At 40.7% G+C, this 26,995-nt stretch overlaps 4 protein-coding genes across 4 annotated transcripts; 2 read left to right on the top strand and 2 right to left on the bottom strand.

Annotated features, from left to right (window-relative positions):
• On the top strand, positions 1-21,743 carry LOC141912235 (sodium-coupled monocarboxylate transporter 1-like). Its single transcript, XM_074803458.1, has 16 exons — positions 1-1,728; positions 9,118-9,441; positions 9,596-9,661; positions 10,265-10,316; positions 14,021-14,088; positions 14,186-14,340; positions 14,620-14,760; positions 14,935-15,064; positions 15,436-15,524; positions 16,292-16,407; positions 17,234-17,388; positions 17,615-17,805; positions 18,287-18,390; positions 19,420-19,538; positions 19,726-19,794; positions 20,533-21,743. The coding sequence occupies exons 1-16, from the start codon at positions 460-462 to the stop codon at positions 20,686-20,688; spliced, it is 3,204 nt and encodes a 1,067-aa protein (XP_074659559.1). The 5' UTR covers positions 1-459; the 3' UTR covers positions 20,689-21,743.
• Positions 1,883-3,557, top strand: LOC141912237 (monocarboxylate transporter 2-like). The gene is made up of 2 exons (XM_074803460.1): positions 1,883-2,238; positions 2,826-3,557. The coding sequence occupies exons 1-2, from the start codon at positions 2,115-2,117 to the stop codon at positions 3,017-3,019; spliced, it is 318 nt and encodes a 105-aa protein (XP_074659561.1). The 5' UTR covers positions 1,883-2,114; the 3' UTR covers positions 3,020-3,557.
• Positions 3,640-8,209, bottom strand: LOC141912236 (uncharacterized). The gene is made up of 5 exons (XM_074803459.1): positions 8,041-8,209; positions 7,850-7,944; positions 6,566-7,007; positions 5,593-5,844; positions 3,640-4,805 (listed from the first exon to the last, which is right to left on the bottom strand). Exons 1-5 carry the CDS (start codon positions 8,135-8,137, stop codon positions 4,762-4,764), a joined length of 930 nt encoding a protein of 309 aa, XP_074659560.1. The 5' UTR covers positions 8,138-8,209; the 3' UTR covers positions 3,640-4,761.
• Positions 21,744-22,345: 602 nt separating the features above from the next.
• Positions 22,346-26,676, bottom strand: LOC141911944 (WW domain binding protein VOPP1-like). Its single transcript, XM_074803065.1, has 5 exons — positions 26,508-26,676; positions 25,858-25,913; positions 25,449-25,526; positions 24,827-25,020; positions 22,346-24,046 (listed from the first exon to the last, which is right to left on the bottom strand). The coding sequence occupies exons 1-5, from the start codon at positions 26,571-26,573 to the stop codon at positions 23,769-23,771; spliced, it is 672 nt and encodes a 223-aa protein (XP_074659166.1). The 5' UTR covers positions 26,574-26,676; the 3' UTR covers positions 22,346-23,768.
• Between the last annotated feature and the right edge of the window lie 319 nt (positions 26,677-26,995).

The following is a 26,995-nucleotide window of genomic DNA, read 5'->3' as shown; positions in this document are numbered from 1 at the left end:
CTACTCGTGCCATGTATATATAGTAGTAGCTTCATCACAGGTAAATGAGTGAAGTAAATGGAGGAACAACGACAGTATTTATAGTTAGAGTGATACTAATTAGAAACTACTGAACGAGGATATTGAATGTGTGTGTGTGTGTGTGACTTTGGACAATATTCTGCTGCAGAATTCGATCGAAAATCGTCCGATTTTTGTGACTGTGACATAAACAATAAATCGCTCGGTTTACTGAGCCCAAATCGGTGATTTCGGATTTTCATGGTATTTAAAGAGAGTATGGCGGTATAAAGAGGGCTTAATTTGTCCCCAAGATATTCTGTCTATATTCGAGGAGAACCTGGGATATAGGCGAGGGCGGTGATTTATCAGGGATTGACTCTGTTAGCGTGAAAAAGTGGACAAATTCTTGTTGAATTCTTGTTGGTAAGAACAATAAGGTTTTGCGCGGTGTTCAAAATGCCTGGATCCAACGCGGAGGAGGCGGAGACAATAGCCATGATTGACAATCATGGGGACGAGAGGGCAGCAGCGACTGGAAAATCACCAGCGACCCCTGACGGCGATGATGGCGGTACCGACAAGGCAGGGGGTACGCGAACAACAGCGGCGACCCCTAGCGGTGACGAATGTACCAGGCGAACGATAGCGGTGGCCGCGTTTCTAGTGAACGTGATCGCCGGGGGATATGCGACATCTTTCGGCATTTTCCTGGATCAATTCCTGGTATATTTCTCGGAAAACTCCGCGTTTCAGACGACGTTCATCGCTTCATTGTTGCAGAACGTGCCTCTCCTGGTCGCCCCGGTTACGTACATACTCGTCAACAGATACGGAAGTCGATGTATTTGTATGATAGGCGGTCTATTCCTGTGCGTCGGGCATATTTTAAGTTTTTTCGCTTCGGACATCGGCGTGTTGATAATCGGCATCGGAATAGTGGCCGGACTCGGGCTATCGTTCGCCTACGTGCCGGCCGTCACCGCCGTCGAAATCTACTTCGGAGCCTCATCTTCGTTGAGGAGACAGCGTAGTCACGTGATCGGCATGACCCAAACCGGAAGCGGCATCGGTACGATCTTGCTAGCCAACATGGCGGCGTTCCTGGTCCAGTTTTACGGATGGCGCGGGGCTTCTTTAGTTTTCGCCGGTGTTTTGTTCAACGTGTGCGTTTGCGGCGCCCTCTTTCGACCGTTGGCGTCGACGAAAAAATACGCCCGACGATTTTTGATCGAAGACGGAATTCGTTCCGGCGATCCGCGAATATTACCAGAACTCGAAAATATCAGCAAAAAGCGTCGATACAGCACATTGCCGGAATCGGCTTTTGACCGCGTTTGCGGGAATTTGATGTTCACGTCGATGGTACAACTGCCCACCTATATCGAGGAGGACTCCGACCTGCAGAAAGAACCACCAGAAAGAACCAATATACCCGTGAACGAACCAACCGTATCGATGATCAAATCCGCTCCGAACCTGAAACCCAAACGAACGCATCACCCGCTCGACGACCTGGCATCGTTACCCAATCTCACCAGACACGTGTTGTTGAAAAACGCCAGCGAACAAATTCAAAGAGACCGCGATAGAAAGATCAAGGTTTGTCTAAGCGCGCCGAATCTGTGGGGTGGACCTCCGCGTATTGAAACCATGGAAGTTTCTGCCGCGGAAATTAATTCCAACGGTCTCTTTCAAAGCACTAACGCAATAATGAGCGAAGAATCGGTCGACGCCAGTAAACAGATGCTACGAACGATCAAATCAGATCTCGGGGTCCCGGTATATGCAGAAAACCGGCTTATTTCATATTCTTCGTTTCTACTCTTCTGCTTTTCCTTTCGGCGTTGAATCCGTTGTATTTTTACCCGAATCACGCCCGACAGTTGGGCGTTTCGGAGACTCGGTCGGCTCTTACTATCGGCTTTATCGGGTTCGCCGATATATTCGGGCAGCCCGTGTACGGGTTGATCGCCCAAAAACCGCACGTCAGTTATCGTTACTTGTACGCATGCGTACTGGTCGTTTTAGGAGTGACTATCGGCTGCACGTATCTTAGCGACGGTTTCGTGGGGTTACTGATTGTTGCGATATTCTACGGGTTCAATGCAGGAATGGTCAGATCGATGGGGCGGTACATTCTGTCCGATTTGGTGCCGAAAGAAAAATTCATCACGGCCTTCAGTATGCTCTGTTTCGGACAAGGTTTGGCAGGACTGTTTGGCGCACCAATTGGTGGTAAGTATTACTTTGAAATGGAAATATTCCATTGATATCCTTTCATCCTAACTCCAAAATCTTTGTTAGGCTTCACCCAGCACTGGCAGTGGTTGTCTCCACCAGTGATCTCCGTCGCTCTACGATCATAGTGTAACCAAGTTTATAGAGAATTTATAATCTGTAAACCGATAGAATCGACCGGAAGAGAGTTTGTAATCTGTAAACCTAATAGAAGCGGCCGGTAGAGAGTTTGTAATCTGTAAACCTGATAGAAGCGGCCGGTAGAGAGTTTGTAATCTGTAAACCCGATAGAAGCGGCCGGTAGAGAGTTTGTAATCTGTAAACCTAATAGAAGCGGCCGGTAGAGAGTTTGTAATCTGTAAACCTGATAGAAGCGGCCGGTAGAGAGTTTGTAATCCGGAATTGCTATCCCAAAAAATGAAGATTGTTTTTACGTCCAATCGAAGTTATGATTAAACCGTTGATTCGATAGGAGCCCATTATCAAACGCTGCACTGGTGAAGACTTTACCGAATCTTTCCGCGACAAAACCGCCTGAAAATGACGATTTTCGATCGTTTCTCATCCTCTTTTTAATTTTTCAGGTTTACTCAGAGATATGACCGGTGATTACTCGTTGATGTTTATCGCGTCGGGTAGCTGTACGGCGCTCGCCGGCTTATTCGTCGTTTTAATGAGTATCGCTGATTGGTGCAGCCAGAAACGACGTTATCCGGTGACGACTCGACGCCGTCCCGATAAACGCATGTTGTACCGAAAACAACACAGTGCGGTTTGAAGCACTGATCGCCACTGATCCGTAAAAACGACATTGTTGGTTTATCTTAATGATGGGGAATTGTATTCAAACCAAAGATTTCATCCGTTTTACTTTTTCATGATACAGAACAGAACCCTGTCATGATTATTCTGGCTCTGCCGACTAACATCAACTCCTCCAATTCTGATATTCTATTGTACTCATATGTATTAACCCTCTGCAGCTAGTGACACGAATTCCCGATCATATCTACCATTCCTAGTTAATAGTGTTACAAAAGCACAATGAATTTGACGTGATTGACGTGAATCCCAGTATGACGTCATTGAACAATGTTTACAGTATGATTGACTCTCGTCTGTCGTTTCTGTTTGTCCGTATATTCGCGATCGGATATTTTCCGGTTGGTCTAAAGCCTTATTTGTTTTCCATCAACGATTAGGTAACGAGTTATTACACGTAGATTGATTAACGATGGATTTTCTACTGAAGCCAAGCGGTGGATGTGACGTCATAGATCAGTCACGTGATGATATCATCAACTACTTCGTTACAATAAAAAAAAACAATTTTGTTTAATATTCTCCTTTTCGTCACAAAAAATATTTTATTGTCATCGACAAAATTTACATTGAATACAAAAATACGATTTGTGAAAGACACTTTGATTGCTTCCGATTCACAAACGAGGAAAAAAGCCGGGCGGGGGTGAGGGGTGTCGAGTGCCCGAGGGCAGGGCCCGGGAATACAGCCGTTTAACATGCAGAATTATAACATAAAGTGAGAGTAGAGATTACTGAACATTCATCGGTAATCAGATGGATGGAAGCAGACACAAAAAAATAAAGCAATGATTTCCATGTTTTTGAGAAAACTTTTTACAGATTCATCTTTCATGCAGTTTTTGCCTCAAATCTCGCAGAACCGATAAATTCTCTTGGAGGTAGACAACATTCCGGGGCAGTAAGTTGCAGCAGTCATTGTCGCGTGAATCGGGTTATGATAATTGTCTAATACAATTTACAATACATTGTCTGGAGCGGGGCTCGCGGGTACTCGACCCGGGGGCAGACAGAGAGTACGGGACACGCGCTAATCTGAGGCGATCGGGTCACCGAGCGGGGTTAACAGCGTCTTAATAGGGTCCGATCTAAGCACTCGTCCGATTGCCCGGGACAAGTATATTCTCAGGTTATCATTATCACTTGTCCCTCGGGCTAGTGCAATTTTATGACACGAAGCTTTTTGCCAATCGATACAACAGTTGGACTGCTTGCGTAGGGCAAGTAGATTTTTGAGGGGGCAAGTAAAATTTCAGATATACTTGCCCCCGGGGCAAGTGGTTCTTATTCCTTAGATCGGACACTGTTTAACCGTTCACAAAATATGGAATTGTTTGATACATGATTTTGACAATAATTCTTACAGTTTCTGTTCCCGGAGCATTCATTCTTTCGGTAAGAATTATGCGTTAAAAGCGCTACAAATACTCGTCTTAGCTAACAATTCATTCTCAATTTGTCTCTTATTGAAATTAAAAAAAAAAATTGTGACAAATTATAAGAAATGCGGATTAGGTTCCTATTTTCAAACACAGCAAAACTCGCGTAATCCGGATCATTATTTCATTCGCGCGTTTATAATCTCACAACTGATCCGAATTGAACACAATCGCGACACAACACACAGCATTCAACACGTTGCAGAAATATAGGGACTAGATTGTCATGTGAAGCACATTACCGCCACCAGTGGGCGGATCAATCGCTATCGCTACCAGATTCACTGAGTTGTAAGTCTGCACCTGTGATAAAAACAAAAGAAACATTCTTTAATTCGCTGAATTCTTTATAATTGATAAATTACTCTGTTAGAAATCTGGATCCAGATTCCTCAGTAGTTGTGAGTTAGAGTTAACTCTTAACTCAGGATCTATTTCCTCAGTTGTAAACTAGAGTTAACTCTGAACTCAGGATCCAGTGGAACAGTTGTGAGTAAGAGTTAACTCTGAACTCAGGATCCAGTGGAACAGTTGTAAACTAGAGTTAACTCTGAACTCAGGATCCAGCGGAACAGTTGTGAGTAAGAGTTAACTATGAACTCAGGATCCATTTCCTCAGTTGTAAACTAGAGTTAACTCTGAACTCAGGATCCAGTGGAACAGCTGTGAGTAAGAGTTAACTCTGAACTCAGGATCCATTTCCTCAGTTGTAAACTAGAGTCAACTCTGAAATCAGGATCCAGTGGAACAGCTGTGAGTTAGAGTTAACTCTGAACTCAGGATCCATTTCCTCAGTTGTAAACTAGAGTTAACTCTGAACTCAGGATCCAGTGGAACAGTTGTAAACTAGAGTTAATTCTGAACTCAGGATCCATTTCCTCAGTTGTAAACTAGAGTTAACTCTGAACTCAGGATCCCACGGAACAGCTGTGAGTAAGAGTTAACTATGAACTCAAGATTCAGTTCCTCAGTTTTAAGAGTTAATTCTGGGTTAAAATCAATTCATTTCTAGAACCAAAATCACAAACTGCGGAAAAACAGGGTCCAGAAATCTTTCTCCTAAGAATGAACGATAAAATAACCAACGTACTCAAAGTATTCATGTAATCAGTTTGAGGAGATGATAGTCTCGGCGATGGTTGCTTGACGGTAGGTGGCGCCGGCGGTGGTGGTGCGGGTTGCACCGGCGGAGGTCCAGGTGGCGCCGGCGGCCGATTCGATTCGGGCCCGGAATCAGAATCTGAATCACTGCTAGAACTGGAACTATCGTCATCTGAACTACTGTTACTATCCGAGGAATCGTCCATAGTTTCTACCGGGGACGACGCGCTGTTACGAGATACTGAAATATCAAAAGATTCACCATACATACGCTTAATATCTTTTAATGCCTACAAAAGACCTCTGGGCAGTGTTCACCACAACACGTTTTAGAGGGGCCCACAACAGGTTTTAGAAGGGCGGCCACCCCATTCATTATTACATCCACCCCTCTGAATACCAGCCACCCTTTATAAGAAATTTGCTACCCATACCAGCAATAGAAAATTACACCTGTATTTTTGGGGGGATCGAAAGCCTTGCAACTTCAACATACTCTTAACGATGAATGCAGCCCCTTTAGAATTCCAGTATATGGAGGGAACACTTCAATACTCCGATAGATTGCAACCAAATTCCGTAATACTGCTGGGATCATCTACATTTTGTTATTGTGACATGTTAGAAATAGTAACTAACAAGACACTGCACTGTTATACGACGCACAAGGGTGGAACATTTCAAAATGCATTGTATTCAAATTATCTCCAGCATTTTAGCGTAAGAATTGGTCAGCACTGAACAGATCAAGAAAAGATGGCTGGCTCCATAAATCTCTCAATGACATCATTGAATTCGAAGTGGATGTTCTACGAAAATATGGCTGCATTCAAACATTGCCTGAGCTATCATCAAATGAATGCAATTACCCGGTACCTAGTAATCTTGACCCAATAACAAGTGATGTCATAGGGTGATTTCATAGAGGCCGCCATATTTTCAGTAATGGTAATAAAGCGTACCTTTAACAGTTTCCGATTTCATAAGACACGTCGGTTCCGGTCTCACTGGCTCCGGTGCTGCCACCTGTTTCTTACTCGCAGCAGACGGAACTTCTTTCTTCACCGGCTGCGGTGTATTACTACTCGTCGACGAGGAACTATTTTCCGTCTGTTTTTGATGATGGTGGTGGTGATGCTTCGATTGTTTTTTCGCGAGTTTTTTATTCGGCGAAGTTCGTAAATCTTTCATTTTCATGTCGGACGGCGTGACCGGGCGCGCGGTCGTCGCCGCGCTCACTTGCCCGAGGCGGCGCGATCCTTCCATACGCGTTTTTTTCAACTGTAAAGTCGACTCGAGTTTTTCGAGGCGTATCTCGCCGGTGACGTTGTCGATGATTAGAACGCATTCTTTCGTCGACGGTCGTTTGTTGCCTTTATAAACCGTGTGACTCGTACCGGAACCCTGACACGAAAGAAAAATAAAACCTAACTTTCTGCGTTACGCGCTTGAAAGTTACTTCATGTTTTTAGTGAGGACAAAAATTCAAACTCAATCACTATAAGCTTAACCCTTTCAGTGGTGACTAATTAATACCCTATAGTGCTGGAGATATTTTGAAAATTTTGAAAAATTCCACCCTAGTGTGTTGAATAACGGGAATACCACTATAGTGCGTCTACACCACGGCGCGGTGTATCATTAGTTACTGATATTTCACTATGTTTGACAGGTGCTACCATCTTTCAATAGCGATAAAAACTAATTACTAATTACATCAATACACCGCAGTGCGGCGTACTAGCAAAATCTATCACTGATTTATACACTGCACTGCGGTGTAGACGCACTGAAAGGGTTTTACTTTTTCATGAAACTGATAATATTTTCGAATTCAGCTCGATCCAAGGATTCAAGGGTTCAAGGAAGAAGCGGTCTAATATACGAAATCAACTTGAATCTTCATATAAGAACATGGGATCTTAGAAATAATCATTATTCTAGGGATAGTAGCCAGTAGGTTCGGGTGGGGGGGGGGGGTATTTTATCGATTGGCAATATTTATTTTGCCGATTGATATTATTCCTGTTAGGCCTAACGCTTTTTTTTCTGACAACTCGGCTCGTTCGGATTGGCTGCTTTACATGGCGCATGTGCACCTTACTGTTTTCAAACCCTTACCTAATAAATCGATTTTATCATTATTTTCAATAGTATATCTCGTTCTATAAAGATGGCGGCTAAAATAAAATAGCGTTTACACAAATATCGCGGCATCAGCAAAATTTCCACAAATTATTGATTACCTCAACATGTGGGACTGTTACTGAGACCTGATTACCGCTTCCTACGTCGATTTCTGCCACTTGACTCGTATCAACAGAGGCCGGTTTAAAATCATCTGAAACCACATTTCAATAGTATTCATTTCAAAAGGTGAAGTCGAAGAAAAAAAAATTGTTGAAACATTGTTGATAGGAATTTCCTTTTAACTCACAGCGAATGGCGTGAAATGCGGCTCCATCTTTGAAGAAACTGTCGCCTAAAACTAACTCGTTGACTTTATCGTCGATATCTAAAACTGATTCATTCATGATTGTTGTTTTGAACGCAACATATGGTCGCGAAAATTACAACTTTTCCGTCGAGCATTACTTCCGCGTTTACGTGCTCGAGAATGCGTGTGTGAGAGATACAAAATACCGTATCGGGCAGTTCTCTACTCTAACAAGCATCACCCACGACGAGTCTCGTATCGCGGCTGCCATTAGTTTGCGCGTTAAGGGGCGTGCTCCACACTTCTCAATCGCGGGCTAGCTCCGGCGGGACGGCGACAATACTTACCAAAAAAACTACAAAAGATCGTATTTTGTAACGCTTTTACAGAAACTAATAAATTCCACCGGTTATCTTTAACCAACTTTTAAGCTACGGACCCCTGCTAATGCAAGTCTGCCATTTTGAGTCACTGGGAGAAATCTATGAGTTCGGATCGTCGTGCCTGTGGACGCCCGGTTGGACTGAAAGGGTAGCACCCGACTGAAATACTATCTTAATGGGGGGGGGGGTTCCTCTGTGGGTCAGTCAATACGGGCCCGGCCGGGCACCCAAAGGTTGGTTAGTTGACTTAGTACAACTAAAACGTTCCCGGCTCATCGAATCGGTCTTTATCAGCCAGATTAGTGGTTATCTACTAATCGCCTTTAAATGGCCCCTTATGCGAAATCTTTCACGAGAAGATCGATAAACGTTCAATTGACTATTGATAACGGTGACTTATGTTTGTTTATCAATCGTAATCAAACAGTGACGTAGTATTTTTCGGAAAATGCTTGACAGGCGGATACCCAGAAGGCCTCTGTCGCGTTAGTGTGTGGGTGAACCGGCAGTTCAGTTCCAGGACAAACCGACACCAGTTCTAAACTACCACTCAAAACTAGCGAGAGTGCTGTTAGTTCAATCTCGTCAGGCAGTCGGCCTAGTTGTGAAGTAAGAAGCGAGAGCGAACTTTCTATTCACACTCACAGCGACTACGGCAATAATCATGGCCGTGGATATGAGTTATATACCGCAGTTTTCTGCTTGGGATTACGTCGTTTTCGGTATAGTTTTAGTAGTTTCGGCCGGAATCGGAATCTATTACGGATGCACGGGAAATCGACAGAGTACGACGCACACTTTCCTGATGGCTGATCGACAAATGTCGTTTTTCCCGGTTTCTCTATCGTTGTTGGCTAGTTTCATGTCGGCTATTACGATATTGGGAACGCCGGCTGAACTGTACGTGTACGGTACACAGTATATGGCTATCGGGCTGTCGTATTTTTTCGTCTGTCCACTAGCGGCTCACGTGTTCATTCCGATGTTCTACAATCTCGGAGTGACCAGTGTTTTCGAGGTAAATAAAATTCTTCGATTGATTTCCTTTAGATAAAAAATCCGATCTCGATTTACGTCCCATTTTTGAAAAGGGACGCACATTTGTTCCCGAAACAAAACAGATTCTTATCCGGCAAAAAAGTTTGTCCAGTTGTTTAATTTCTTTTTTTCAGTATCTGGAGCTACGGTTTCACAAGGCTCTGCGTATCGCGTGCGCGTGTTGTTTCATATTCCAAATGGTAAGATCTGAATTTAAAAAACGGCGCCATGAAATCTATCCAATTGCTCGCATCCGAAGCCTTGCCGATGATTGCCGATCGTATTTTTTCAAATTTTTTTTATCCGATTCCCAGTCCCCGAGTGTAACATTTCATGTAGTGATGTAAGACAACACCGATCTCTTAGCTCTTTAAAAAGTAATCAATTCAAAGTTCGATTAATTCTACTACAGAAATACAAACCACCAAGCCAGCTTTCAGTACAACCATGTCAGCAAGCCCATTTTTACAATTTCTTTCTTGTTTTTTATGAAAACTGAATATTCTAATTAGCCCCACCGTTGATTTTCTACTGATGACCAATATTTTAATAACTCAAATTCTCCTTGATCTTGACAAATTCATATATGTTAACAAAACAAAAAGCCCAAATTCGGTAAAAATCTATTTTAAGATCTAGGGGTTTTTGCTGTTTTGTTGAAATATCGTATAGTTTTAACAACAATTGCTAATTTTCTGCATTGATCCGCTCCGACCAGTGAGCATGTACCTGTTAAATGACTTAATCTTCCGAATCGATTCAATTCTGATTGTAGAACTAATGAACGCAATTTTACATTCTAGACATTGTACATGGCTATTGTGTTGTACGCTCCATCACTGGCTTTGAATGCGGGTAAGTTTTAACGAGATAAGTTTTCATCAAAAAACGCGGATGCGCTCAGTAAATGTCTGATAACGTCGCTAATAACAGGAACACATCCCGCTTTTGTGGAATAATAAATTGACATTAATAAATTTATTTGTGTTTCATTTAATCAGAATTCTGCTATCTATTTAATTCAGTACTAATCACGTGTTCTGTATTATCCGGGTCGCGAACTTTCATACGTTGTAGTAATTTGTCAATGATTGTTACAATTTGTAATGATTTTGTAGCCTATATTTGTAAACGTGGCATAATAATTACTAAGTGGTGTGTGTTTATTTAATTACCGCATGGGAATTCTCATTAATTCTCCTTGACCCAGTTCAACAGTTGTGTGGGTCTAATTCGACTCGAACCCAGATCCACAGTTGTGTAGGTTCAATTTGACTCTGAACCCAGTTCCACAGTTGTGTAGGTTTAATTTGACTCGAACCCAGTTCCACAGTTGTGTGGGTTTTAATCGACTCTGAGCCCAGTTCCACAGTTGTGTGGGTCTAATTCGACTCGAACCCAGTTCCACAGTTGTGTTGGTTTGATATGACCCTGGACCCAGTTCCACGATACATTGTACAAGTTCACGAAAATACTTTTTCATTGCACTCAACCCCTCCAAAATACATAAAGAATACAAGTGTTTTGATAGAAATAGTTTCTAAACTTCCGAGTAAATATTTCTTTAAAGTTAGACGGCTATTATAACTCAATCGAGGGTCCTGGAGGTGCAGTCGTGTTGTCGATAATAATAATGAAATAAAAGTGCTACTAGACGCACGATTGTTTGAGCCGGGACTTTATTGTGTGACCCTGATTTGAACAGTGACGACTTGCAGCGAGAATAGCTATCGGCAGTAAGGGTCAAAGTAGCGTCTAATAAGTTTAATGTAAATACATCATAATGTACACGACGTCACTGCAGTGCGATAGATTTCTGCGAACTATTCAAATAAAGTTCAACAAAAATTTCAATAGAAAATGATATATTAGACAGTACAATCGAAGGTCATTGTTTGAGTTCGCACTGAAATCATTTACTTCGGAGCTAGAGAGCTGGGTGAAATTTGAAATCAAGCTTTCAACTTCAGTTGACCCAAAATCGCGTTCGGTTCAGTTCGCGCAGGGTTCAGCGCGTTACATTCCGCATCGTTTATGAACTAAAAAATCTACAAAACTGTGGTCGTGGCATCTCAGGTCGTGCGTTTATCATTTTATATGACCCTGGTCTATGCGGGGCGATGCTCAAGGCGTGCTCGAATAATCCTTCGACAGACCACTCATGCGCAATCTATAGATTGACCGAATAGGTCGGTTTTTGATTGTTCTGGTACAAACCAGTTCGTGGCGTGTACGACAAAGGGTGCCCGTGTTATTGTGGTGACGGCTCTTTGGGCTCAGTTCTGTACGCGAGAATCTTAGAATGAAACGACGACTATCGTCTGAATGCATCTATTGTTAAGGGGTTCGCCACGCCAGGAGACTGGTGTGAACGATATCAATGTTTTAAGATTTTCTCATACAAAATTCCCCTTACATATCTTATCAGTTTAACGACTGTGGAATCGACGGTCTAAAGTTCGGAGAGGTCATGTACTGAACATCCTTCGGATAACACGACTCTAGTATATCAACGGTTGTTTTTACAAACATGAACAGATGGCGCGAGAGATGAAGATAGATAACAGATCAAGTTGAGAGTTAAGTCCCCGCGGAGCCCACGACCCATTCACCCAGTTCCCTAATGACCTCCAGTGTTAAGTGGTAACACTCTGAAGTAAAAAAAGTTCAGTTTATTCTTCATCTGCCAACAACTCACACACCGTTAGAAGGTAATTTGATGGCGATAAAGTGTGTCGTGTCAATAGAACAAATCCCCAGTTGAAGGCCGGATGCGGGCGACCCCCTTTTTAAATCCAATTTCCGCATTTCTTTAGTTCCTCTTTTTAACATTCCGGGAATTTCATAATTATTTTGCCTTGAAAAAAGGTCCAGAAAACGTCCTTCCCAAACTCCGCAAATTCAAAAAATTAAGACTATTTATAATATAAGAACGTTCTCAAGCAACATCCAAGAATTCAGAAATGCTCGGTGGATAAAGTATGGCATATAGTTCCGCTTGTATTAATTCTGACCCCCTTTGAAAAAATCCTAGTGACACCCGGGATATCTGCTGATAATATCTAAGTATAGTAATCGGTGTGGTTAGTTTAATCCCACAACATAAGCTCCGAAAAAAGAGCAACATATTTTTAACGAAGACAGTTGCTACGGATTGTTTTGGCTGCAACCAGAAATAAAACATGGTCGTCGTGTCATGCGTTGGATTTGTGAATCACGATTTACGTGCGCTGGCAATTTTCTAGACTGAAATTGTTTGCTTTGATCCACGCGAAAAAAAATAGAGTAATTGATCGACATAATCGACAGGTGGTTTCCCCAATAACTGCACGTGATCACCTCGTGAAATGAAATGGGAATACTTATGTATATATCTAAAAGTACGTACGTTCTTCGACCGAGGGAAAAGCCAACATGAAAAAAACACTTAGAGAGTAGTGACGTTAAGACTCAATTCTACGAGCCATTTTCAAAACTAAGAGACTAGTGACGTTTAGACTCAATTCTACGAGCCATTTTCAAAACTAAGAGAGTAGTGACGTTTAGACTCAATTCTACGAGCCACTTTCAAAACTAAGAGAGTAGTGACGTTTATACTCAATTCTATGAGACATGTTCTAAAACTAAAATTATATTTGACGGTTCGGCTCTATTCCATGAGCCATTTTTGTGACAACAATACACTTGCATAATAAATCAGTTTTGAAAAAGGCTATTAAGGTACAATCCTCTCTTCAAGCTATTCTTCGAAATACACACCAACCTACTTGTATTCACACCGGATTATGAATAGAATGCTTAAAAAGAGCACGGTATTTTTCAGAACCGATCGCTTTTCAGATTGACAAAATAAACTTTTTTTTTATCAATGCAGTTTTTTGCAATCTAAATTTTTTTCTGTTTTGTCACAAGTGACAACAATTCTCTCTTGGGAATATAAGTACCAGTTGCGTTTGTATAACATCGAATTGTAATTTAGGTTATGGGTTTTTGTTAACGGTATCGTTGATAAAATACCTTTTAAGAAAATTCAATACGGTTTACTTTTTTTCAATTGCCGATTCGACATTGATTCAGTATAGTTTATTTTCTCCACACGAAGAGTTATAAAAACATCAAAAGTACGTAGATCACAGCGAAGTACAATAAACCAGAATGGTAGCATCGAGATACGATCAGTGATTTAATAAACAAAATAATAATAATTTTATTTTCGTACTAAGAATTTCTAGTTATGCTAATCGTACAAAGTGATACAATAAATTCAAGATGGAGGGATACACGAAGAAACCTGTTAAGGTTTATAAGATGTTCATGCCACCCTCGTACACCCAATAACACTCTCTTTCACACCACGTTCACACAGGAAATATACTTTTTACTGATAATTTCTTTCGATTGGTTGTAAATTGGTCGTACTTTGAATGCATGACGGTTTCGAATACGGTTTCGCATGACGGTTTCAAAATAACAGGAACAATACATTGTATAAATATAACACGGAACAATTTTAGTTGATAAATTAAAAGTTGAATAATTGATCTTCATATTCATTGCAGTGACTGGTTTTACTTTATGGGGTTCTGTAATCGCAGTTGGAATTGTTTGTACATTTTACACCACAATTGTAAGTATCATCTCAAAAAACGCGGATGTGGGTGGTCCCCTGGTCGCAGGGTTTCCTGTAAATACGCACCGGTTTGTTTTTTTGTTGTTGTTTATAGGGTGGAATGAAAGCTGTGATGTGGACGGATACGTTCCAGGTTTGTATGATGTTCGCCGGTTTGATAGCCGTTATCGTTCAGGGCTGTATAGACCACGGCGGATGGTCGAACGTCTGGGCGGCGAATGTAGCCGGCGACAGGATCGAATTCTTCAAGTAAGTCACACAGCCTGGCGTGGCTCGTCGTGTTCAAATGTTTGAAAAATCTACGGAGACAAAAATGAATCATGAAATAAAGAAACTTGGCGATTTTAGAAGCCAAGTTGTAGAGAAGTGGTAGAGAATCATCAAGATTTACCATTACATAGTAATGCATGCATGAATTAGGACTCAAAAATACTGATGATATCTCTGATATTATGACTTGACCGAGTTTGACTGTATTTTCGTTTTTAAAGAGTCAAATCCAGAAAAATGAGATCACGTATTTTGCAGTTTTGACATGGACCCGAAGACTCGGCACACCGTCTGGTCTCTAGCTATCGGCGGATATTTCACGTGGATTGCTATTTATGGCGTCAACCAAGCTCAAGTACAACGCGCGATCACAGTACCGAAACTAAAGTATGCTCAAATGTAAGTCTCTCTCTGTTACGGAGCCCCGGAAGGGACATGGTCAGAAATAAATTCGAACGAAATAATCTTTTCGTTTGATTGATTGATTGATTTGATAAAACAGGTTCGAACGAAATGTTTTTCGTTCGAACGAAATGATCTTTTCGTAAGAATCTGTGACTTATTTTCTTCCAGTGCTATGTGGATCAACTTGCCAGGACTGGTCCTATTGATGACACTGTCCTCAATGTGCGGAATGATCATTTATGCCACCTATAAAGATTGCGACCCGTTGACGCTGGGACTGGTCAAAAAACAGGATCAGGTAATGGAAAAAAATGGCCGCCTCCATAAAACCACCAATGACGACATCATATTACTCGTTTCTCTAAATCAGACTTTTGCTATTATAGTTTGTTTTAAGATGTTTGAAAAAAGAATAGTTTATCGATGAAAAATGTCCGCCTCCATAAAAACACATATGACGTCACCATGCCCGTATCACTGAATCTAATCACCTGGGCCCAGTTCCACAGTTCCGAGTTAAGATTTAACTCTGAGTTAAATCATTGAAAATGAACTAACTTTAACTCAGAGTTAACTCTAACTCACAACTGTGGAACTGGGTCCTGCTATTACAGTTTATTGTGTCTAAATTTTAAAATAAATTATTGATTCTCTTCTTTCTATTTACAGCTCCTACCGCTGTTCGTGATGCAAAATTTGAATCATGTCACAGGTTTGCCCGGTCTGTTTGTGGCTTGCCTCTTCAGCGGATCATTGAGGTTAGTTTGTACGTGCGTAGTAAAATCTCAGGGCAAAATGTAGATACGTAAATATGTGTAGCTCATCCACCGTTTCGTCGTAAAATTCTCGTGTACAAAACTGAGCCCACAGAGCCGTCACCACAATAACACGGATACCTTTTGTCGTACGTGCCACGAACTGGTTTGTGCCAGAACAATCGAAATCCGACCTATTCGGTCGATCTATAGATTGCGCATGAGTGGTCTATGGAAGGTTTGTTTGCCGTCTCGACCTGGACATGATCTCGCAGACTGTGGTCACATAAAATGATATCATAACATAACAGTGGGTGCCACGACCACAATTAGCAAATTTTAGTCAGAACATCGAAGAAAAGAAAACAAATTATTTCTTTCTCTGCGAATTGGACTCAGAACCTACAGCCGTTCTAACACGACTTGACTTTTATGACTTTTAGTAATTTCATACTGGATCTAGTGAACTATTGGTTTTAATAAACAGATTTTCTGGTCTCCAGAATTTCGTTGTACCGAGAATCCACTGTATAAAGAACTATCAGTTATAACGAGCATATTTTCTGGTCTTCTGAAGTTCGTTGTAACGAGGTTCTCTTGTATATAGAACTATCAGTTATAACGAGCATATTTTCTGGTCTTCTGAAGTTCGTTGTAACGAGGTTCTCTTGTATATAGAACTATCAGTTATAACGAACAGATTTTCTGGTCTCTTGAAGTTCGTTGTAACGAGTTTCCACTGTAATAAGTCATATCGATATTTTTTCCAGTACAATATCATCAGGATTGAACTCCTTAGCGGCTATAACGTTGAAAGATATCGTGCTGTTAGTTTGTTGTAAAGGGATGAACGACAAAAGGGCTACAATTGTAGCTAAAATTTTAGGTAGGTCAAACGTTGTAAATAGTTCAGACGGTTTCCAGTCTTGATGCCGACTATCATTGAGAGAAACCCACGATATCACTTTAAACAATAGTTTTTGCTTTTTGAAAAAAAACAATAACAGTTGTTTAGATCGATACCGCGGTTTCCTCTCAATCGTGTCTCTCTAAGACATTTAGAACTTAATCGAATAAAGGTTTTGCCATTCGCGTACATGATGCGTAAATATGAACTAGAATTATGTGAGGAACTTGCAGAGCAGAGACATCGGTTGTTCCAATCACAGGGTCCGATCTAAGCATTTGTCCCATTACCCGGGGCAAGTATCTCCTCATCAGGGCAAGTAGGTTATCATTATCACTTGTGCCCCGGGCTAGTGCAATTTATGCCACAAAGCTTTTTTTCCCATTCCGACAACGGATTTCTAACGTATTTCGTTTTCGCGATAAATTTGTTGAGAAAAGGAATCATAGTGTCACCGATTGGACTGCCTCTGTAAGGCAAGTAGCTTTTGGAAGGGGCAAGCAAAATTTCAGATATGCTTATCCCGGGCAAGTGGCTTTCATTCCCTAGATCGGACCCTGAATCAACTATCGATAGAGAAACTGTTTCTATGTACTGGTATCTATAGACTGCAGTTCCACAGTTGTGAGTTTAAATTTGACCTCACAGAATAGTTAAACCTTCGAAATTAACTAAAAATTAAATTCAAGAATTAATTCTAGCTCACTACCCGCGGAACTCGCACGTTGGTGTTTCATAGATTCTCACTATTTTCCTCGTGTCCGTATTCTAGATGTTTATGAAATGTCTTTCTTACTTTTTTAAGCGGTTATCTACGGGGTGATATGTATAGGACTGACGTTCGTGGCCGCTCAGCTGGGAGGCGTGTTACAGGCGGCTCTGGGTCTGTTCGGAATGATAGGTGGTCCTGTACTAGGCGTGTTCACTTTAGGAATGTTTATACCTTGGTCAAATTGGAAGGTACGTGTTCGGCGTATAACGGGACCTGTTGCATGCGGCATATACTCTATAACATCTAGTATCCGATGACCTTTCAGACCCTTGCCTTTACCTATGGCCTCCCATAGAATATGACAGGGGCTTGTCGCGATATTGGACGGATATAGTGTTTTATCAATCGTGATCGGATATAGTGTTTTATCAACGGCTATTATTGAAATCTGTATTCTTCGTTTGAATTTTCTAGGGTTCGTTTATAGGTCTGATAAGCGGGTTGATAGTGACGCTGTGGATTGGAATCGGAGCTCAGGTTCACAAACCCTTCAACCCGAAGGCCACGGTCTCTATTGCCGGTTGTAACATCACTTCGAATTTCACCACTTCTGTAATGACGAGTACCATGACTATGACTACCACGGTCCCCGAATCGACGTCTCAGTAAGTCACTACTCTCGTTAGTTTTGAAAATGTCTCATATGATTGATTCTAAACGAACCTACTCTCTTAGTATTGAAAAAAGGCTCGTAGAATTGAGTCTAAACGTACCTACTCTCTTAGTTTTGAAAATGGCTCATAGAATTGAGTCTAAACGTCCCTACTCTCTTAGTTTTGAAAATGTCTCATATGATTGATTCTAAACGTACCTACTCTCTTAGTATTGAAAAAAGGCTCGTAGAATTGAGTCTAAACGTCACTACTCTCTTAGTTTTGAAAATGTCTCATATGATTGATTCTAAACGTACCTACTCTCTTAGTTTTGAAAAAAGGCTCGTAGAATTGAGTCTAAACGTCCCTACTCTCTTAGTTTTGAAAATGACCCATACAATTGAGTCTAAACATCACCACTCTCTTAGTTTTCTTGTGAGTTTTTTTTTGGATCAATCTGATTGTTTTTAAAAGTTGATGTTCTATTTCGCAGAGATTTAATACACGGCGGCGTGTATAATGTATCGTACATGTGGTACAGTTTAATAGCCGTGATCACCACTGTTACTATCGGCGTCATATTCAGTTTTATAACCGGTAAGAATCATTTACTGAAATTTCAATCTAAACGTCTACTGTTTCCGTATTTCCCTGTGCGCGGTGTGCGGTGGGCGTTAAACAAAGTACAAGTTTTTCTGGGTACACGGCAAAATAAAATATCATTACATTCAACACTCGAGTCCCATATTCCGCCTTCCATCGTTGATTTTGGATTTCTGCGCTATAGTCGAACCTCGTCGGTACAATGTCCGCGGGAAAATGAAAAATCATCGAGTACTAACCGAATTTCGTATTAGACATTTGATAAAAACAAATCCTTAGTTACCTCCGTAATTACCTGATAAGACCGTACTGCTGGTATTCACTAATTATCAGAACTAGCCCCATGTGCGATCAATAGATTTAGATGACGCATTAATTATGCGTACGAGTCCAACTTTAAAGAAAGTGGGAACTCGTTATGAAGCATCGCACTTTTTAACGTGTTTATGAATGGGAGGTCGTATTATATGGAAGTTAATTTTGATACGTTCCAAAATGAAATACAGCTAGAAACCAACGAGATAAATCCCACAATGAATTCAGCCAAAACGGGAAACCTGAGTAGAAGAGTAATATATATTTGCGCAACGTTTCGGCTAAAGACTATTAGCCATCATCAGGCGTACTGAAGTACTGAACACTTCAGTATTTCAATACACCTGATGATGGCTGTTAGTCTTTAGCCGAAACGTTGCGCAAATATATATTACTCTTCTACTCAAGTTTCTCGTTTTGGCTGAATGATTTATTGTGGGATTTCTCTCGTTATCATCTTGCACGGATATTGTGTATCTTCTCGTCTCAGCTAGAACCCAGTTCCACAGTTCTGAGTTGAAATTGGACTCAAAGGATTAGCTTATTTCAAATCAGATTCAACTCCCTAACTTGCAGTGGAATTGGGTTCCTGTTGTAGGAAGACACCTGGTAGCTTTACTAAAAGGAGGCGGCGGTTTGTCGGATGGGATTGATTGACTTTATGAGTCGATGTTGAAAGTTTGGCATTTAATTTTTCTTTTTCGTCAGGTGGTGAAAACACCGAAGATTTAGATCCTCGCCTGATCGTTCCTGTTTTTGATAAGTTCTGTTGTTGCTTGCCGAAGAAGTTCAGAGATAAAATGCACTGCGGAATTCCACGTGATGAGGTAAGCTCAAAAACTGGTTCCAAACCATGGACTCAAAAAACTTCTTTCGTTTAAGCGTCCGTGGTTAGACTGAATTAATTTCGCAACATTTCGAGCAACACTGACCCCTGCTGATTAACATTTCTGAGGGCTTTTTAACTAATTGCGTCTCATGTATATCACTGCTATTACCATTGTGCATGATTAGTCGCAGAAAAAGAAGTTTATCTACGGCGAGAATGAGAAAGGTTCGTCTGCAGCAGCGGAAGAGTTTACGGTAAACATTTCACTCACAATTTCGCCGTTCAAAATATTTATTTTCATGTGATTAGGCTAAAACTGATACCTTGTTTCTCCTAATCGGTCGGGTCATTTTTTAAACTGCTATTAGATTTGTAATCAGTTCATTTCTATAACTGCCGGGTCTGTTATTGTTAGCTTGATCGCGATTTTAAAACAGTTATGTACTGGGTAGATAGACGGCCGGCCGGGTCAACTTTTAAGCTCGGCAGGAATGAGAAACACGGTATCAATTTGTTAGCATTAGCCTGATAATTCTATATCCAACATTAGATTTTCTCTCGCTCTAATCTTTGCTTTTTTGCTTTTTTTGCATGGCTTATCTTTTCGCAGACTGATTTTTAACCGGTCGCCTCAGTCCTCCACGCGAAGACCACGGCTCTATGACAAAATCAGGCAGGCAGGTATTTCAGTAATGATTTTTCGCTTCGCGCTTATCGAGATATTTAATGCCTGTATTCCCTTATTGCCTGTTTAGTCCCAAGTCCCGACGGGACCGGACAAGACCGGCTGTCCCCCATAAATCTGAAATTTCAAGTTGTCCCACAAGTCGGTTCCATTGTCAAGACTTTTGGCTCGTAATTAAGATTTCAAGATTTAAATCTTAGTTCGTTAGACTGGTTATGGAAGAAGTCTCGGTTTCTCGGTGCCGGACATAACTTCAAACTTCCTCAACTGAACTATTATCTGAATTACTCATTTCTTTTGCTTTTAGATCGACTCCGCATCATCCCCGTCAAAATCTACATCCAGGTCGGAGTTGGGTCAGGATAATCCGTACGTCGTTCGGGATACTCCCGAAGAATCCCGAAAGGACCCGATGACGTCGTCAGTTGTTGCGGAGCCCTATTCACGAGAAACTCACATGTAACAGTCCCTTAAAAAGATGGCTGCCTCCAGTTGAGTCCGCCGCGTGGCGTCACTTCTAAGCATCCATGACGATTTCGCCACGATTTTTGCTTGGCTATATATTACAAGTTTAGAGAAAGGAAGCTGCCATCCTTTTTCCATCTGCCTGCTTTTAATAGAATGTTACTAACTACAGAGGTGAAAATAAATAAATGATTGTATTATTTTGATATGAACGGACCCAGTTCCACAGTTGACTGTGTGGGTTTAATTTGTCTCCAGACCTAGTTCCACAGTTGACTGTGTGGGTTTAATTTGTCTCCGGACCCAGTTCCACAGTTGACTGTGTGGGTTTAATTTGTCTCCGGACCTAGTTCCACAGTTGACTGTGTGGGTTTAATTTGTCTCCGGACCCAGTACCACAGTTGACTGTGTGGGTTTAATTTGTCTCCGGACCCAGTTCCACAGTTGACTGTGTGGGTTTAATTCGTCTCCGGACCCAGTTCCAGAGTTGACTGTGTGGGTTTAATTTGTCTCCGGACCCAGTTCCACAGTTGAATGTACTATTGAAAATATAGGGTGTAAACCTCACGATTGATAGAACACTATATCCGTGTTGATGCGATGTAGAGAGAATCCCACAATGACAAGGAAAAAGTCCGAAAATGTAACTTTGAGATAGTAGTTCCTGGAGATGACTATTAGGATATAGTCGAAACGTTGAATAAACTAGACTAGCTCAAAGTTACATTTTCGGACTTTTTCCTTGTCATTGTGGGATTCTCTCTACACAGGGTATAAACCTGAATTATAGGCCTGTGATATTTTTTCAATACAAGAAAATCTAGGCTATAAGAAGCAGCTGCACCGATCAATCTGGGTAAATACCCCAGTGCCCTGAAGCAATTACCTTAGATGATGGGTGTGGTTTGTATATCTTATATCATAATCATATAATTTGTAGAGAAACCCTGATTTTTTATGATGTAAATTATCGTCGGGTGTTATATACATAATGTATACGCATTATCTGTAGAACTTGTAGGAAAGATATATATATTTCACAATAAAAAATATTAGAAATGATATCTTCATCTGGTTTTCGCTCTATAGATTGCCTGCTTTATGCGAGTTCACCTTTGGATCTTGAAGCCGTTGCTGTAATCGGAGCCATGATACGAAGTTTTTTACGACCGTCGAGGGATGGAATGTTTTAACCGCATCCAGTATTAGCGAATATTCATCCTTCGATACTTTCAAACGAAACCTCACCACAACATATCGTTTTTAGGAAAGCTTTTACCATCGAATAATGTCTCTAACAGTTTGTTTTCATGTTCTTGTATTGCAATGATAATATTAATCATAATATGGTTTCATATATTATTATTGTTAAGCGCTATGATTAACGGTATATTAACAATTAAATTATTATAATTTTCATTATCATTATTGATATTGGAACTTTCACTTACGTAATTGTAGAAAAATATCTGATAATCATCTAATTGAGGGACCTAAAAACAGCAACATTGACCTACGTACTATCTGAACGCTGCCAGACGAGAGTGGACAGAAGAAAGAAATTCAACGATTCATTAAGTATTTTACGGTATTTTATTACACAAAATCCAATAGTGATTATTGAATACATTTCTTTTATGTAAATACATCGTGCAAATAATACAGATACATGAAATGTCAAAATATTTTGGCGGTAAAACATAGAAACAAAAATTTAAAAATGTCAATTCGTAACAGTAGTAAAATAAGTCCAGCGCGAGAGAATCAATAACAAAAATGTTCTAAATGCTGAATAATGATAATTTACTTCTGGAATTATATATTGTTAATAGTTCTTCTGGAATAGTGCTGTATATCCTGTTTCAAAAATCCAAGCATTCCTGGATGAAGTATTCAAGGAGTTTGAAAGTAGGCCTACATGAAGAAATTTTCAAATTTCCAGTGAGTGTCCGCATCACTTGCATATCCCAATTACTATAGACTCCTCCTAATCGGTACTGTTTAACTCGGTAAACCGTTAATTTGGTGGTTTTGTAAGCAAACTTTTATCCCTTAACACTAATGAAACTTGGTTTTACACAACAAACATTCTTCATTGCTTGGTTCTCAAAATTATAAAGAGTTTTGGGCAGTTCACTGAAATTAAAGGAGTTTCAAGCACCTGTAAAAGCAATTTCCGTTTTGAAGGAGTTTTCAAGTAGTCGAAGGGACCGAGCGACTAGAAATGACACAGTTCAAAAATATTTTTCGAAAAATGACGAGGAATAAATTGGAAAACATTGATAACAGTCAGATATACGTAAAACATTAAGAATATATGACTAGAATAGAAACGATCGTTGAAATGAAACAATTTTACAATAAAAGGCAGAGGAAAAAATTCAAAAGATGGAAATTCGAAGTAATATTTAAATCGTTTAAGCAATGTGCAAAGTAAAACGGATAAGTGCAGATTTAGGTATCACAACTAAGTTCAAATCTGACCACATTACACTTTTTTTCCCCCACAGAAAATCTCGAATAACAAAAGAGATATTATCGTGAATGACAACGATTAGAATACTGCTTTATCGGGCATTTCATCGATCCGACATTTTTTTGTCCGATTTTTGGTAGTAGCTATAGTTGGTTCTAGGTGAGGAAATTCAACAGCTACAGTTGGTTCTAGGTGGTGTCTTGATTTAGAAAATGTGGCAGCTACACAGTTGGTTCTAGGTGAACCTACTGTCAGATTGTAGACCGCAGGGCCCAGTTTCACGAAAAAGTTTAAGCCTAAAATGGTTAAGTTTGAATTGTTGTCCTCATTGAAAACATGAAGTAACCAATGGCGATTACGCCAAAAATTTTTTTGTGAAACTGGGCCCAGGACTCGGTTCCACAGTTGCGAGTTAGAGTTAACTCCGAGTAAAGATTAGTTCATTTCAATGAGTTAGCTCCGTGTCAAATCTTAACACAGAACTGTTTGAACAGAACTGTGGAACTGGGTCCTGTAGGCTATAGGTGAACCTCCCCGGAGAGTAGAGTAGGTTCTAAATTCTAGGTAGGGCTGTAGATGAGCAGGGGTTGTTCAGTCAAGTCTCAAGATTCTGATGTTGTCGGTAGATGCTGCTGCTGCTGCTGCTGCCCCGGGTTAGGAATGGTGACCTGCGTATGCGAGGGCGCCATCTGCAAACCACCGCCAGCGGGACCGATAGATTGGACTTGTATCCGCGTTGTAGGGTTGTAAACGCTGTCGTAACTCGGCGGGGGTCCGTAGAACGTCGTAGTCGGATAAGCGTAATAAACGGCTCCCGATCCGCTGTGGGGATAACCTGGAGGAAGCGGCATCACTCCGGCTTGAGGAGAAAACGTCATTCCTGAAATAAACGAGCGTAATTTAGAAAGAAGGTTACAATAGTCGAAAAGAACGATTCATCCAAGACTGAACCCTCTGTTTCTATACAATCTCGTGACTTGTGTCCGGCGTTGTAGTGTGGCTTAGATTCAACAGCAGTCTAAGGCCTTTTTAGTTCTGAAGTCAATCTAACAATTTGAAACCTTATTATGAAAACCCACTGTGCACAAATTAAAAGAATTCGATGATCTGACGATGATCTCTAGGGTGAGATCGAAAACGTCGTGTCTCACTTTTTGAATTAATAAATTATCGATCTTAAAACTCTTTTAATTTGTGCTTAGTGGATTTTAATATCTGTTCACCACGTTTGAGTGTGGTTATTGTACAAACTTGAGACCGGCCTATAGATTTAAGACCACATAATATTTGACATAGGTCATTGGGCTCTAGTTGCGCAAGATTTCTTCTAAAAAAATAAGCATTTCCAGCATTTTTGGTCTAACCCTTTCAGTGCTGACTTATTTATACCCAATAGTGCTGTAGATAATTTGAAAATTTTGAATAATTCCACCCTAGTGTGCTGAACAACAGGAATACCACTATAGTTAATCTAAACCGCGGCGCATTGTATCGTTAGTTACTAGTATTTCACTATGTTTGACAGGTGCTGCCATCTTTCAAGAGAGATAATTACTAATAACATCAATACACCACAGTGCGGTGTACTAGCAAAATCCATCACTGATCTATACACCGCACTGCGGTGTAGATGCACTGAAAGGGTTAAGTTGAATTTTACCGATATTTTGTTGTTGATTCGGACACATGGCTGTCTGACCGGACATCGGTGGGCGTCTGTTCGTCATCGGAATAGCGTCGCCTGCCGCGGCGACATTCATCTGATGATTGATGAATACTCGTTGTTGTATATACCGACGTCTGTACCAGTATCCTCCTCCCGAACAGAATACAAATATCAATATTATACTCATCCTGCAAAAATATACAAATACAACAATATCATAATTATTAGTTATTTTCTACTTTCGCACTCTTTTTTTCTTAGTGTGCCAGGATGACATCAGGGTGGCCACTTTATCTGATTTGCTTTTCCCCCGACTTTCCCGACATGCACGTTGTTTTCCGTGACTTGATCTGCTAAGAATCCAATCAATTAACACAGTCAAATATGTAAGACATTGATGGATACTGTTTGGTCTTGTGCGTTATCTATTAATCTTAACAAGTTTCCCTGACTTTTCCCTTATTCTAGCTTTTTTCCTTATCCTCACCCTGACTTTTTTAAAGAAAAAGAAATTTCTCTGATTTGCAGGTAAGCGGCGCCACCCTGTTGTTTATCTCGCTAGAACCTCATGTTTTCCTCAGTTTGATTAATTAATTAATTACTAAAGGATAATTACCAAAAGTACCACAGTCGATAAAATGAGTAAACGGCTTGGCAACAGTGAGCTCCGCAACAATATTCATTAGCAGCACAACTGAAATTATAGAACGTCAGATATTAGAGATACTCGCTCGGACAGGGAGCAGGAAGCTGAGATGGAGGAATGGGGAGGGTAGCTGGAGGAGAGACAAGAGAGGGGAGTTAGTGGAGAGGGGAGCTGAGGTGGAGGAATGGGGAGGGTAGCTAGTCAGGAAAGACAAGAGAGGGGAGTTGGTGGAGAGGGGATCTTAGGGAGAGGTGTAAGGGAGAGAGAGGAATGAAGGAGGTAACATGAGGGAGAGGAATGGGGAGGGGAGTTGGAAGAGAGGAACCAGGGGGGGTGTGGCAAGGATGTCGGTTTTTAGGTAAATAACTTAATAACTTACTAAAAGTATTTCGTATGCCCATAACCATTGTAAAAACAGTTCCTACATTCAACGACCTTAAAATAGAATTACGAAAAAAAAATGAGATCAGATACAGTGAATACGAAAGACAGCTCGACGGGTGGACAGTTTTACTCGACTGGCTACCTTCCCCCCCGACTAATCCCTGATGTGCGCGTAGTTTTCCCTGACTTGATCTGCTAAGAATCCGATCAATTAACAAAGTCAAATAGGCCTACGTAAGACATTGATGGAGACTATTTAATTTCAATCTCAACATAGTTCCCTGAATTATAGCTCTTTCCACATAATTCCCTGACTTTTTACAAGAAAACAAAATTCCCGATATTCCAGGTGTAAGTGGCCGCCCTCTTCTTATCATGTGCAGGTGGACCAGTGTGCTAAAGGCAGAATGTAAAATAAGACAATCCATCCAAGCCAAAGAGTCAGAGATCGGGCATTTTATGAATTTCAAATACTTTTTTGTCTGGGCGCTGAGGCACGCAATAATCAGAGGCAAACACTGTCTACTATCGATAACATAATAATAAAGGGTGAAAATAATTGAGATGAAAAGAATGGGAGGTTGAGAGGAAAAGATTTTTTGCCTGAGAAACAAAAGATGAAAGATTTTTTCGAAGTATTTTTACCGGGATGATGATGAATAAAATCCACCAGACAACCGCTTTATAAGTAGTTGAAGAATGCATCTCCATTTCACACTCACAAATTGAGACACAATTCACCGCAAAATGCGCAGCGAATTTTACAAAATTCTATTAAAAATCTGAAAAAGAGTTAACCAGTTTTGACATTTCTCCACGCAACCTTGATACTTAGACAACCGTCTAGTGCTGCCTCTAGATAAATGGTTAACGGCGAACGCGCGAGCTAACTCTTCCCTCGCATGCCACAGTAGGAATGTTTCCATGTCGAGTTAGTTCACGAATTCACCGTCAACTATATGTATAGAGGCAGCACTTGACGGTGAAATTATTTCTGAAATAAATGAAACAAATTTAACGAGTGCTTTAGATCGATCAGGTGAAAATAGAATTCGAAGAGAAACAAATCAAACTTTAACCTTTGAAGTTCTTAAAACAATGATCAGCTGCATTAATATCTAGAATGTACATTT

The sequence above is a fragment of the Tubulanus polymorphus genome, chromosome 10 (assembly GCF_964204645.1).
Source record: "Tubulanus polymorphus chromosome 10, tnTubPoly1.2, whole genome shotgun sequence".
NCBI classification, from domain to species: domain Eukaryota; kingdom Metazoa; phylum Nemertea; class Palaeonemertea; order Tubulaniformes; family Tubulanidae; genus Tubulanus; species Tubulanus polymorphus.
This window is presented reverse-complemented; position numbering and strand designations above follow the sequence as displayed.